The sequence below is a fragment of the Emys orbicularis genome, chromosome 6 (assembly GCF_028017835.1).
Source record: "Emys orbicularis isolate rEmyOrb1 chromosome 6, rEmyOrb1.hap1, whole genome shotgun sequence".
In the NCBI taxonomy this organism is placed as follows: Eukaryota; Metazoa; Chordata; order Testudines; family Emydidae; genus Emys; species Emys orbicularis.
Genome location: NC_088688.1, coordinates 127773603 through 127787854, shown reverse-complemented (window position 1 = coordinate 127787854; position 14252 = coordinate 127773603). Strand labels below are relative to the sequence as shown.

The window sequence follows — 14252 nt, the reverse complement described above, 5'->3', positions numbered from 1 at the left end:
TTAATGGGGGTCTCCTGAACTCTACTTTCTCATTTTGTTAAAGCAAAATTTCCAGTTTAAGGTGAGAGAGGTGATTATATTAGGGAAGACTGGTTTCTTTGAATCAGACTATAGACATCCTTATAGTAAACTAGCCAATTGTTGTTCTTATCTTATTTTATTGGAAGAAATAATTAAATCACTTAAGCGCAAAATTAGCTTTGCCTTCCTACCTACTTGCTTTTTCAGTTAAATAATAGTTGCATCAATTAAATGCAAAGTAAATTGAATAACACACACCATAATACAGATAAATGTCTTGCATTTTGCCTGTCTTTGCTGAACAGTAAAAGGCATGAGAAATGCTATGTGGGGAGATAGGAAAATAAAACAAACCTGGGTGCTAAAGACATTTCCTGTTTAATTTTTTACTTTCAGTGTGTGAACTACACGTGCATACAGATTGTCTCCCGTTTGCTTGCAGCGATTGTCGTCAGTGCCATCAAGATGGGCATCAGGATCATGTGAGTGTTAACTTGTGTGGCTAGAATAGAGTATGAAGTACAATCAGTTACTTTCAATGTAAAACAAACCTGAATCCTTCCCCCTCCCCCAATAACATCCTCCTCCAGCTTCTGTTGTGTGGTTTAATGTGTGAGTGACATTGTTTTCGTAGATATGTTCCCTACGTATAAGGAACAGAAAAATACATCCTGTATATTATTGGATTTTGTTGTGAACTGATGCTACTTTTTGTTTTCTAACGTGTTACTGACATTTGTCCAGTGGAGAGCAGGTTGTTGCTGCTGAATTTTAGACATGCTTGGTGGAGCTCAAGTTGAGCATACCCAGGGATGTTCAGAAAATCTCAGGCTTTATTTAAAAAACAAAAGACCAATCTGGTGATGGGGAAATGGAAATTCCCTCTTCTCTCCGAGGCTGCTTCTGCCTCGTATTTTTTTTTGCTTCTCATGATGTGAACCATTTTTAGAGAAACTGTAATGCTAACAGTACAAGCCTGTTGGCAGGACGAACATAATTACCATCAAAATACAATGTGCCCTTCATACTGATGGATCATTTCTAAACTGTAGTGTCCTCTTTGTGAAGGGGCAGCTGATTGTATAGCTGTTGCACTTCTCCCTGTTGTACTTCAGTTAATTTAGATTTCGTGGCCAAAACTTTAAAAGATGGCTGCTGAAAATTAGGGTAATTTTAAGTAGATATTGAGGCCTGATTTTCAGAAGTGCTGAGCAGCCGGCAGCTTCCATGGGAGTAACAGTTACTGCTGAATGCTGAGCACGTCTGAAAATCAGGCCTAGTCCCGTAGCTTTTAGCACCACTTTTAAAAATGTTTGGCCTTCTCTTTCTCGTACTGAAGACTGACTAGGCATTTTGAAAGGGTCTGTTATTGTAGTAGCTATAGGTGCCGAAGATCAAATGCAAAGTCATTTGCTGTGTATAGCTTTAGTGTAAGAATAATACATTGTGGACTGTTTATAGAACATGAAATAAAAATTAATATTTCTGTCTGCAGTGTTGTAGCCATGTCAGCTTCAGGATATTAGAGACAACGTGGGGGAGGTGATATCTTTATTGGACCAACATCTGTTGGTGAGAGAGACGAGCTTTCGAGGTTACACAGAGCTCTTCTTCAGGTCTGGGAAATGTACTCAGAGTGTCACAGCTAAATACAAGGTGGAACAGATGGTTTAGCATAAGTGGTTAACACATATTTCAAGGGACCATTCCAAGTGAAGTGGCCTGTTAACACCCCTGCAGTTAGGGGAAGAAGGAAGATGTGTGTGTGTGTGTGTGTGTGTTAGTGGATACAGATAGTTGTAATAAGTCATAACTACACTGTCTCTTTTCAAGCCATGATATTGAGTGTCTAGCAAAGTTATGAATTTAAGCTCCCAGGCTCATCTTTTGAAAGGATTGTGCAGATTTCCTCTGAGGATGAGGACTGATAGGGCAGACATAGAGTGATAGTTTGTGAAAAGTGTTCACCCACAGCTGATGTGAGGTTTTTGGCTTTTATCGTTTTCCTGTGGTTTTTCTGCATTTTGAGCTTTTGAGCAATGTGACACACCCGTAGGACACAGAGAGTTGTTATAGAAGCCACACATTTCTGAGATCTCTAAACCCATTCCTCAGGCTGGCTGCTGCTTATGTCTCAGGCAAAATGTTTAACGTTTGCTCCTCAATTTTTTAAACTGTAAAGTGCTAATTCTAATCTCTCTGAATATTTGGAGAACTAAGATTTGTAATGGGCTGTGAGGATGGAAAGTGCTATGTAAGTGCCAAATATTTTTCCTTAAGTTGATGCATTTATTACAGAACTAAACATTACAATGCTCAGGAAAATGGGACAGTGAGACTTCTTTATCCTAGGTTTCAGAGTAGCAGCCGTGTTAGTCTGTATCCGCAAAAAGAACAGGAGTACTTGTGGCACCTTAGAGACTAACAAATTTATTAGAGCATAAGCTTTCGTGGGCTACAACCCACTTCTTCGGATGCATCCGAAGAAGTGGGTTGTAGCTCACGAAAGCTTATGCTCTAATAAATTTGTTAGTCTCTAAGGTGCCACAAGTACTCCTGTTCTTTTTTCTTTATCCTAGATTTTCTGTGGGATTTTAATGGCCTGCTGCAAACTTCCTTACTCCATATGTCAATAGGAAAATAATTAAATATTTTATATATTAATTACATTAAATATGCACAACATTCTGTGATGTTTTTCCTAAAGCCTTTAGGGTTAATTGTAAATTAATAATGTAGGGACACGGTTGTATTTGCCATTCGGTATAATACAATCGATTGATCCATTTTCTCAGGACACATACCATCATCACTGGAGGGAGGGAAATCTCTCGTCCAGTGCTCGCTGTGAGGTCTGCAAGAAAACCTGTGGCTCTTCGGAGGTGCTGTCTGGCATGAGGTGTGAGTGGTGTGGCATTCTGGTATGTAAACGGTATTGGGCATGTCTGTGGAAATAAAAGCCTGGTTAATTTGATGTATTTAAAACTGGCCATGAATTTGTTGGACGACACTCGATAAATCAGAGCGAAAGTAAGTTTGGGGTTTGTTTCCTTTTGTTTCCAAAGTGGAGGAATTTTAAAATAAGCAGATAAAATTAAGAAATTCTTAATGCTGTGTCTTAACAGGATGCTTTGGGGTACAAACACTGCATAGTTAACTGATGCTTCTTCATTCAGTACATGGCTGCTATTCCATTTCTTGTCTTGTGGTTCTCACCCATTCAGTATATTACCAGTTAGTCCTTGTATTATTGATGTGAATTGTAAAAAGAAACAAAGATTTATGCTGATTACATAGAATCCCTCCTTCTAACCTGCTCGTGTTCCCTTTCAGCATGGAATGTTGTTGAACCCCGGAGATTGTTCCCAACATTTCTTAACGTGTATTTGATTTTGTGATCATCCCTTTGTACTGCTAATGTTTGATTCCCATACAACAAAAGTATCCTCTCATCCAGAAGAGAACCAAAACTGGTTACAGACTTAAAACTGATATACAACCTACTGTGTAGAATAGGGGTCACTGCATCCATCATTAGTCACCTAGGGGGTGAAACGCAGAAACAGTGCCTAGAAATAACACGCAAATCGTTAGGGGATAGGAAGTGAAAAACATATTTAATAATTAAAAACAAAAGTATTTTTGAATTGCCACACTAAGTTACAATAGCAAGCTTACCTGTATCTTAAGGATTAACAATTATTCAGTGTTTCAGGTATATTTTATGTGAATTATTTAGATATTCAAAAATACTTTTAAAAAACAAATAACTGAAATAACACAGATCACCATTTTTTCTTTAATTTTTTAAAATATTTTTGCGAACTTCTTTTATTGGTTGTGTTCATCAGTTTGTCATATGTATTTACCATTAGCTGATTCCAAGGATAATAGATGGTCTAGAATAAATGTAAGGCAGAAATTTACTCAAGGGTCTGGGCTGATGACATAAGCTTCAGAAAGGACAATTCCTGAATTTGTCAATGGAAGAAAAACCTCAGGAGGAAATCGCAGCCCCGACTTCCTACAGGGTAACCTATTAATTATAGCACGAGCGTCCATGTTTTGATCATCTTCCCACTTGTGAATACCACTAGAATGCAAAATCCAATGGTTCCGATGCAAAACAATCTTACTATTGTTCCTTTATGTCAATGTAGGTAAAACTTTAGATTTCAGTAGAATGTTTTTAATATTTTAAAAAGTGTTGTCACATGTTACGAATTCTCACTGTTACGTCAATAAAAATATAGCGAGTTAAAATCAAACCCGATGTAAGTGGCTGCAACTCCATTCATTGCACAGGAGATGGACCAATTTACAGTAAGTATGAATTGGTTCCAGCACGGTTTGCAAGGCCACTGCCTATTTTGTTACAGTGAGTTAATTTTTTTACAAGTTTAATGTCTGAGGTTTGACAAGTGTTTAATGATGTTTCTGTTTATAGGCTCATGCTTCATGCTACATTATTGTACCACCAGAATGTACTTTTGGAAGATTAAGGAATATGATTCTTCCGCCGAATTGCGTGCGGTTAGTTTCTCGCAATTTCAGCAAAATGCACTGTTTTCGAATATCAGAGAGCCTGCAAACAGAACCAGGTAAAGACTCTGAAAACGGTATCCAACAGAGTGCTGAATATGTGGAGTTACTATGTTTTACGTCAGTACTGAACTGAATCTTTTAAGGTTGCTGATCATGTAGTACGTCTTTTTTGAGGATGTAATATTAATCTGTTACTAGCTAAGGTTGCTACTTCTGCTATATGATATGGATTCTAAATACAGAGCCTGCTGAATTCTTGTTTCTGCTTGACTATTTGGCATCAGTTCTACTGAGTTTGACAATAAATATGTAGGTTCCTTGGTTTTCTTGCTATAACATGTTCTAAAGAAAGCTTAGTTCCAACTTGCACATAACATGATTGTATATTTACAAACATAGGACATTTTTTATGAAGGAGAGGACCAGTTTTTTTGTGAGCAAAATCATGTCTTAGCCTGTAGCTTCTATTATTCCAGAGCTGAAGCAGCAGTATATTGCTTCTGCATTTATAGGAAAAATAAATCTCCATATACGGGGGGGACGGCAGAGGAGAAAGAAACTGCATTTTAAGCACCTTTTTCGATCAAACATGTCTTCCCCTCCACCTCACATACATTTAGTAACTTAACAGTTGTAGTGTGTATTGTGGAAACTGTAGACTGGAGTCGTCTTTGACTAACTAGGATACTGATGCTGATGATATAAGCAATCATTGATATAAATGCTACTTTTATTTAGCAGCTCATGTTAGTAAATGTTTTGCTTTCCCTGTTTGTAATTAAACATTTGTCCTTTCCACGTGGAAGGGATTTAATTTGTAGGATAACATTTTGCTGCCACCTAGAGTGCGTATTCCTTATTTACTTTAGTTTTCAGGAGCAAGCCTTTTCTTATGCCATTGCCCTCTTTCTTTTTGTGCTTTACATTTCAAACATCCCAAATGTAAACTTACCTTTTTTACTTAGAAATTATTTTTGTACATTAAGACTGAAAGGGAAGCTAAATACACCAAACTTTGCCAGTCTTGGGAGGTTAAAATGTTCGAAACTTGTTTCCTTCAGAGCTTCCTGAGAAGTTGGACGTGAGTTTACTGTTGTGGTGTTGAACATTTGAGTGTATCTTGGTATTTAATAGCTATCACTAGCTAGAGTCATCTGTAATACATGCACAAGCTGTAATATTACCCCAGCGTCTTTGGTAATGGACCTCAATCCTGACCTACACTTTCCCAGCTATCGTAGCCTCTCTTGAGCAGAGACAAGCTAGTTTTTAGTGGACTTTTATCTATATTACAAAAACCATGCAGTGAAACACAACTGGTAAGGACCATCTAACCTAGATTCACTTATGACTTAAAGTGACCTGCAAATGTGTGGTTTTTAATAACTGGTTTTGTACCCTTTGTTGATTTTTTATGATGTACATAAAATGCTGGAAAACCGAGTGGTTTTAATGATTTTTTCCTACTTGTTTTTTATTTTAGAAATATCAGGAATGTTTACTCTGGACCTCCCTGGTTTTGCTGGAGGGCTTGTTCAGGGTCTCAGACAATGAATAATGTTAAGTGTTTAATCTTTAACAAAGTCTTCCATTCTCAAAAATGTTAGTCATTAAATTGGAATTAACAAAAAACAGACTTTAAAACTGTCTGATTAAAAATCCTCTAGTTCAGTATTCCGTAATTTTCCTCTTGTGATGTCATCCTTTCAGAATGCCTTCATACATCATTTAATAAAAACCTCACAAGTTTAATATTCATTGTTCTTTATTTGCAGGTCATTTTTAGGTGAAATTTGAACCCAGATCTCTATGGGTGAAAGACTAGTATGTTAACAATTGCCGCTTCTAGTCACTAGGTTTGTTACATTAGGTGACAGACAAAGGTTTTCTCCATTTTAATACTTAGGATTATATATGCTCATTATACAAAGTTGCATTACCCAAATTCAAGTTGCCTGAATACATTTTAACAGGGTACATTTTCATGTCATTAAATCTGCATGTTCAAAGCACAGAAAGCAGAACATCCAACAACCAACAGTGAGGCCCCCACCACAGCACCAGACCTGAAAGCCACTTTCCTTTGGTGGGGGGCAGGTGTTAGTAGTAACTGCACTTGGATATGGACTTTATGGATTATTCCAGCAACTCTCTAATAAGTGAAACCAAAACACACACTTTGGGGTGTTTGAAATTCACATCCATGTTTTGTAGCTCCAGCCCATGTAGACAAAGGATATAGAGTGAGGCTCTGAAAAGTCTCTTCTGTAGAGATATGACCCAGCTGCCAGGATTCTCTCTCCTGGGTCTCAGCTCCCCAGCCTGAGGTTGGTAGAGCTCCGCAGGCTTCAAAAGACTGTTGATCACGGAGGCGACAGTTGTGCAGTTGCGAGAGCAAGCCAATCGCCCTCCCCCGTCTGTTTGCGCACCGCCTGCTAACCTGAACAGCTGCCTTGGGCCTCACCGGACACTTTCTTCTTGGCTGGTCAGCAAAGGAGCTAGGCTTCTGCCGTTGCTGCTTCAGCTCTTCTCCCCAGACTTTCTGAAGCACGGCAGGAAACCTTTCCAGTAGAGTCAGACCTGGCTCTCCGGAACGATGGCCGTGGGAGGGCTTTTGCCAGAAACACTTTGTTCAGCGCGTCGGCCCCTGTTTTTCTCTGAACACTTGGGTGCCTTGATGGTACTTTCCTGTCAGTGTTTGGGGCTCAGTGCATTGTCTTGGCGCTCTCCATCCTGCGAGCACAACTCCCAGGTCCGACCCTCCACTGGAGGTAACGTGTTTGGGGAGCAGGTGGAAGTGTCATTTCTGAGTGCCAAGGAGCGGGTTGTCACTCTGTGCTTTTGGACCTTTAACTCACTTTTCAGATCCCTTCTCCCAGGAAAGCTAAGGAATCTGCTTTGGATGCTGGCTTTTGCAGCAACTCAGAACCCCACGGAGCAGAGCACTCTGCATCAACACCAACCATGGAATGGTCCCACGCTCCCTGTCAGCGAGCACCAAGGACTAAAGGGTTTGTGAAAGGATCCTGGGTGCATAGCTGGTCAGGACCTACCTGACTGAGGAGGCTGGGAGCTGCTTATTTGGTCAAGGAAAAATTCAAGATGGTCACTCTGGGAGCTGCCTTCCCTAGAGAAGGGGGCCTGGCTATTTGCTGTGGATCTTTCTAAGGCTTGTGTGCATATTATGGGCACTTCTCAAGGACTGGTGGTGTCTGTTTTGTTACAGGAGAGCTATTCTGCTAGTTCCTTGTTTAGCCTTCAGGGAAGGATGGTCATTAAATGCTTGGGAATAGTTGGGGCCACTCTGCCAGGCTGGCAGTGAGGTGTTCCTCCATTTGGTTGGTTGATGATGGAGGACCTCATTCAGTTGGGTGTCAGATCAGCGTGTGTCACCACTGGAGTGTGGGAGTCACCAGAGTTTGTGGTAACTCACCCAAACCCCCAGCTCGTCCCAGACTGACCATTGGAATGTGTATGAGCCCTGCTACCCAGCTCATGTCCAGCCTTCCCGCCAGGGGTTGGGTGCGATACGTCACCTGTCTGATGGGGGGCAATGGTCAGCAATGGTCAGAATCAGGAGGCAGCAACTCACCCCATGTTGCAAATTCTGGCTCTCCTGGCCAACACCTGTAGCACATCTCCACATTGAGTTTAACCTCTCTGGAGCTGAGACACCAGAGGACGCACAAGCAATACAGGGCCTTTTTACACTGCCCCTGCGTAACAGAGAACCTCTGGGCAAGTCTGACTTGGTGGCTGTCCAGGGACAGTTTGCAATGAGGAATTCCAAACACCACCTCCCTAACTTATAGTGGCCATGGCTATCTCCTGCCTAGTCTAGGGAGCTGACACAGTGGAACTCTACACCAAGGGAATTTGGTCTCTCCAGCAATTGTCATTCACCAGTTACTCTGATAAGGTCAGTCAAAATCTGCTAAGGATTGTCCGAGACCTAGTATTCCAAAAGGCGGTCCTGAGTCAAATGGCCATCTGTGTATTGGGAAAGCCTTCGGGAGGCCGGAGTGGGCATTTTCTCACAAGTTATTCCTCATCATCATACACCTAGCAAGGAAGGCCCACATGATCACAGTCAGCTTGAGCTGATCTGTGTCGCATCCTTCTGAATGTCTTCTGGATTGGGGCGTGGCTGATCGGATTACCCCTTCCTCCAGTGAGGGATGCTGGAGATGAGTTGCCTCACGTCCGACCTAAACCAGGATCTACCAGTCTTTTCTTACTACTACTAAAAGGTACCTTCCCCATTTGCTGACGGAGGATGGTGCTATATGTTTTTCCACTGACACCTCTTGTATCAAGGTCTGTTCAAAGCCCAGGAGTGACGGAATTTCAGTTATCATAACAGCACCATATCGGCTCAGGCAAGAGTGGTTTTCAACGCAGTTTTACAGGGTAAAAACTGGTCCCCTCAGGATGAGTCTCTGGCCTCAGATCATCATTTGAGACCATGGTGTCGCAGTGCATCCCAGCTCCGGAGCCCGCTGCCTGGCCCCTAGTAGGAACATACCTGCCAACGCAGTCTGGTATACAAAGGTAGATATTAAATTGCCTAAACATTACATAAAATCCTGTGCAAGTCCTTGTTGACAGTGCAGAGCCTTCCTGCTCATTTCCCTTGGCATGGGTGGCGGGGCACGGGGTATAGATGCCAGCTCTGCTCCCACTGGACTTGAGGACAGACCGGGGTAGGGGCTGTGGCAGATGGTGGGTACAGGGAACTGTTCCCACCTCTTTTCCTCCAGGGGAGAGTGGTATTTGCAGGCTGTTGTTGGTGACCGTGGGGATGCTCGCTCCTTCCATCCCTCTTGTTCCTTTTCAGGCTGGAAAGCTCCTCCTTGAACCACCTGGTTCCTAGGAGTTTTAATTCCTTACGTGAATGGCCACTTCAGTGGTGGTAGTGACTGTATCTGAGTGAGTGGGCTTCAGGCCCTGCAAGCGTTCCTTCCAGTCTATACCAAATCTCCGAAGGATAAGCTGGCGCTACAAACTCATTTGAGGCTCCTCTCTAGTGGTGATCAAGTTCCACCTTAATGACCCTGTTCTCCCACAGTCTGTTTCCCATGCCTGAATGCCCATCCTCTCTAAATGCTTGAGGTTCAGAGGTCCTGAGGTCTTTAACTAGAGCTGACTAACGCCTTAGAAAGACCATCACGCTTTTTCATTTTGCACCGACTTGATAAGCAGCCATGTCTAATGGTTTGCTTTTTGCCTGGCTGTGATGTGGCTGGCCTGTCAAGGCTTGATCACAGCAAAGGATATTTCCATCCCAGACATACCTAAGGCAGGCTCGTTGCGCTGTCGGTGCTTTCACAACGCGGTTTTGCTTGGAGTCCAGAAGGAATTCTGTTTTAGGGTCTCCATGTTCCAGAATTCCTTTCTAAGGGAGAAAGTCTAAGCTCTCTGTTTTGTTTCTTCGGAGTTGTCCTGTATCAAGGCTATACAGTTTATTGAATTTTGGTTCTAATTCATCGTGCAGGATGCTACTGTTGTTACTTGTGGTGGTGACGGGCAAATGTCAGATCCCTCCTTTATTTAAAAACCATAATCTCCAAAACACCATAGCTGGTAACACTGTTGGCATTGGCCTTCGGTATGGCGATTCATTTTGTATTGGTTTTTATAATAAAACCAAACAATGGAAAGTCCAAAAAGGCAAATGACTTGTAGCTTGTATACGTTCCTGAATACCACACGCTTCATGGGATCTCAAAGAGAATTATGTAGTCTTACAATTTGTCAAAGCTGCAAGACCAGACACTCCGGTAAAGACACAACACATTTGGGTGGGAGTTACAGTAAGAAAATAGGAAAAGACCTACATAAACATAAATAGGGAAAGGAGAGAAGGAGGAACCAGGGAGGGGTTAAATAGACTGGAACTTGTTTTTCTACCTGTTGAAACATTACTATAACTCTTCACTGAGAGATCTGTCAAGTCGTTTACTCGCCAGTAGTGAGAATCCTAGTAAATGGTAGTTTTAGAGAAGGGAAAATTAATAACCTGTAATTTTGCTTCTTTGAGGATTTCATTATATCAGCAAAGAGTCCTGTGGCACCTTATAGACTAACAGACGTATTGGAGCATGAGCTTTCATGGGTGAATACCCACTTCGTCGGATGCAGGTCATTATATGCATGTCATGCATCTGACGAAGTGGGTATTCACCCACAAAAGCTCATGCTCCTATACGTCTGTTAGTCTATAAGGTGCCACAGGACTCTTTGCTGCTTTCACAGATCCAGACTAACACGGCTACCCCTTCGATCATTATATCAGGATTCTCACTCACTCACCCACTTTTCCCCAAAGTCTGGAGGTTTATCTTTGTTGAAGCGGAGTTTGGGGGCCTTGGTTTTTTTTCATCTCTTCTTAAATCAGATTTTTAATCATTTTTTTTTATTGGCTGACCTTTTTTTGGCCAATCACGCAGTCAGTAATTGACTGGAGGTTTCCAAGGGCAGCAGTTAAACTGTGTGGAGGCTACATGTCTATCTCTCATTATGGTGGGCTGGCTTGTATTCCACCTTGCTACTGCTGCTCTTGGAGAACCAAATCTGTCAAGAGGAGTTCCATCTGTCTCGCACTAGAGAAGCGAGACACAGGAGTGGGATTTCAGTCAGGATGATACCTTCAGAGAAGCAAAATCACAGGTCAGTAATTTCCTCTTAATTATTTTGTCAGCATTAAACATTTGACTATATAAACTGTAAATATCATCTAATACATTGGCTCCCAGTTTTAAGTAATAAATCAACTCAAGTTTCCTCTTCTAGAGCTCGACAAACAAAATCTTGTGTAATTTGAAACTATTCAGTTCTGGAATTATCTTTATTAAATGGATACATCTGATCGGACAGCATTTAATACTCTGATTCCTGTTACAATATCGTAGTTTAAAACTTATTATCAGAAAGTCTATTTTTAATTCATAGGCAGACATGACAGGCCGAGAAAGGAATTAAATTTGCAAGTAGTAATATTGAGACAATCCGTGAGAGAATTTGAGCCTATGACCCACACAGTGGTTACATGTTAATCCTTATTGTCAGTGTGTTACACTGCTACATTCATTGGGATGTTGTGGTAGTGATTTTCATTTTAAAAAGCGAAGTATTGGAAGAGGAAATGTGGTCGTTGCTGTAGTGTATGCTCACCCTGTGACTTTTGTTGTCTTTGTTGCTTCCATTAAACTATTTTTAAGTAAGACTCAACTATTATTTTGTGCAATGGAAAGGTAACCATCTCCTCAAAACGTTTCTTTCCACAGATGAAGATGAGGATGTTGATGGCTTAACACAAGGGTCAGTGAAAGATGCCCAAATTTCAACAGATTCAAGTAAGTAGAATTTTAGTAAGTTGGGAATATTGGCTCAACGCAGCCTTTATTATATTAGCTTAACCTGATTTTCCTTATGAAGAATAGTAGTCCTAAAGAAAGCTTCACTTTGGTCAGACAATTATGTTCTAATGGTAATTACAGATCTTGTGTATTCTGTATTGGTTCAGCACACCTTTATGTATATGAAGTGATAATGGTTAGGGCCTTCTGTGAAATCTACTCGAGCATTTTAATGAAAAGAGGTGATGGTATTCCTTAGATCATTGCAGTCAACCTTCTCTTGAGGTGTTTTCCACAGGTGAGTATCTCTGGAGTTAATCACTTTCTGTGAGTAGTATTCTCGGTAAGTCACAGCTAGCCATCTCTCACAATAACAATTGAGAAATCTTGTGTTTGTGTTTAACGATCCAGTAATGTTAAGTGATAGATTTGGAGGGCAGGCAGTACGTTTCTTTAAAGCAACTAGCCTTTCATCTGTGGCTACTTGGGTTCAAATCTTACCAAGGGCATAAGTAAAATGAGATCTACCCTCTGCTCAGGTGAGGCCCAGTAAGAATAAATATAGTGGTGTTTATGTCAGGATTGAAGTCCATTGGCAACTGCGCAGTACAATTTTTCTACCCATTGACTGCTCTACGTTTGATATTCGCTCTTATTAATCTCATTTTCTTGAATAGTGCAGTCAACCACAGTTTATTAAAACAAAATAAAAGGAAGTGGAGTAAATGACTAAAACCAGCAAATCATCACATTTTTCATGATGTGGTTGCATAAATGGCTCTAGTACGAAAAAGTAGATTGAAGAAAAAGTAAAGAAAGAAAGAGCCTTCCATGTCCCCTTCATGTTCTTTCAAGATCTAAGACTATTGAGGAAATTGCCATGTGACAAGGGCCATTCCAGATCAATACTTAGCATAGTTCTGACAATGGGCTCAAATGTGTTAGTATGTCCTCTTCATTTTAAAATAGGGTTTAAACTTCACTTTCTCCTGATGACTGTGAGGAATTTATGACACACCATATACTTCCATATTGTAGGATCAGATTGTGACTAGCTGTGGTTTGTCAAATAAACCTGCACTTTTTCCAGTGGGCGGCTTTTCAAATAGCAATGCGAAATAATCCTTTCTGTGCCAGCACCTGTTTTTACTTTTATATCTTACTGACTGAGGCTGGTATTTCTCTATCAGTGGCTGTCAAAGGGAGTGAGATGTCTATCCTGGTATCTCAGATGGCTTGGTCGACACTGCTAGTCCAGTACGTCTTATTTTATACAGACTGACCCAAGAAGATGAAGACACTGCACTCAAAAAGAGCTTCTAAACTTCACTTTTCCTTACACACATTTCTCTACAGTGTCAATCAGTAAAACTGGGGAGAACAGGAACACACTGTATATTTTCAAAGACCAGTGCAAAGAATCTTTAATCCTGTGGTTTAAATAAAATGGTTGTACTAAAATGAATTGCTTCCCCTTATTACATATTAACCCAACATAACTGGCTTTCTTTCATGCCCTGATTTTTGATGATTACTGTGTTGGGAGGAGAGAAATTCTAATGCTTCTATTGAAAACAAAGGCATCATGTTCAGTGGGAAGTATTGATTAATCATTGGCTTAACACTTTCAAATATTAATGTAACTGATACCAGGTAGTAAGGCTTTACTCCTCCTACAGCTGATCCTGCCCGCTGCTGTATGTAGCCCAAGGGGTCGAGAGAGAGCCACTCATTGACTTTGCAGGAGGGATCTCTACATTTGTTGCATCACTGTTTCAAGTCAAGCTCTTCTTTCAGAGTGCACAGACTTTTACTGTGTAAGGGAACATGATACTAGAACTGTTGGTCACCTTTACAGTTATGGTAGCTAACCTGCTATTTTATCTTCCAAAAAAGATGTAGCTGTTGTTTTTTCTCAGTTTCATACAGGGGCGATTCCAGGCACCAGCGCAGCAAGCGCATGCCTGAGGCGGCAAGCCGCGGGGGGTGGCCTGCCGGTCGCCGTGAGCACGGCAGTCAGGGAGCCTTCGGCGGCATGCCTGCGGGAGGTCCGCCGGTTCGGCGGTTTCGGCGGCAATTCGACGACGGGTACACCGAAGGCGCGGGACCGGCGGGCCTCCCGCAGGCATGCCGCCGAAGGCTGCCTCACTGCCGTGCTTGGGGTGGCAAAATACATAGAGCCGCCCCTGGTTTCATATCCCTTACAGATACAGGTCTGTAAAAAAAAAAAAAAGCAGTGAAAAATAAAATGCAGGATATTTTTTGGGGCGTGAAAGGATAGATGCCTGGCCAACTTTGGTTTGTAAGACATGCTATTTACGTTAGAGA

At 41.4% G+C, this 14252-nt stretch overlaps 1 protein-coding gene across 1 annotated transcript in view; it reads left to right on the top strand.

The window, feature by feature from the left end:
• DGKQ (diacylglycerol kinase theta) overlaps positions 1 to 14252 on the top strand; it is a 126761-nt gene that overhangs the window by 55757 nt on the left and 56752 nt on the right. Inside the window, exons 4-7 of the mRNA XM_065406705.1 lie at positions 418 to 503; positions 2817 to 2942; positions 4469 to 4622; positions 11853 to 11921. Coding sequence (XP_065262777.1) covers positions 418 to 503; positions 2817 to 2942; positions 4469 to 4622; positions 11853 to 11921 — 435 coding nt within the window. The remainder of the gene's footprint in view (positions 1 to 417; positions 504 to 2816; positions 2943 to 4468; positions 4623 to 11852; positions 11922 to 14252) is intronic.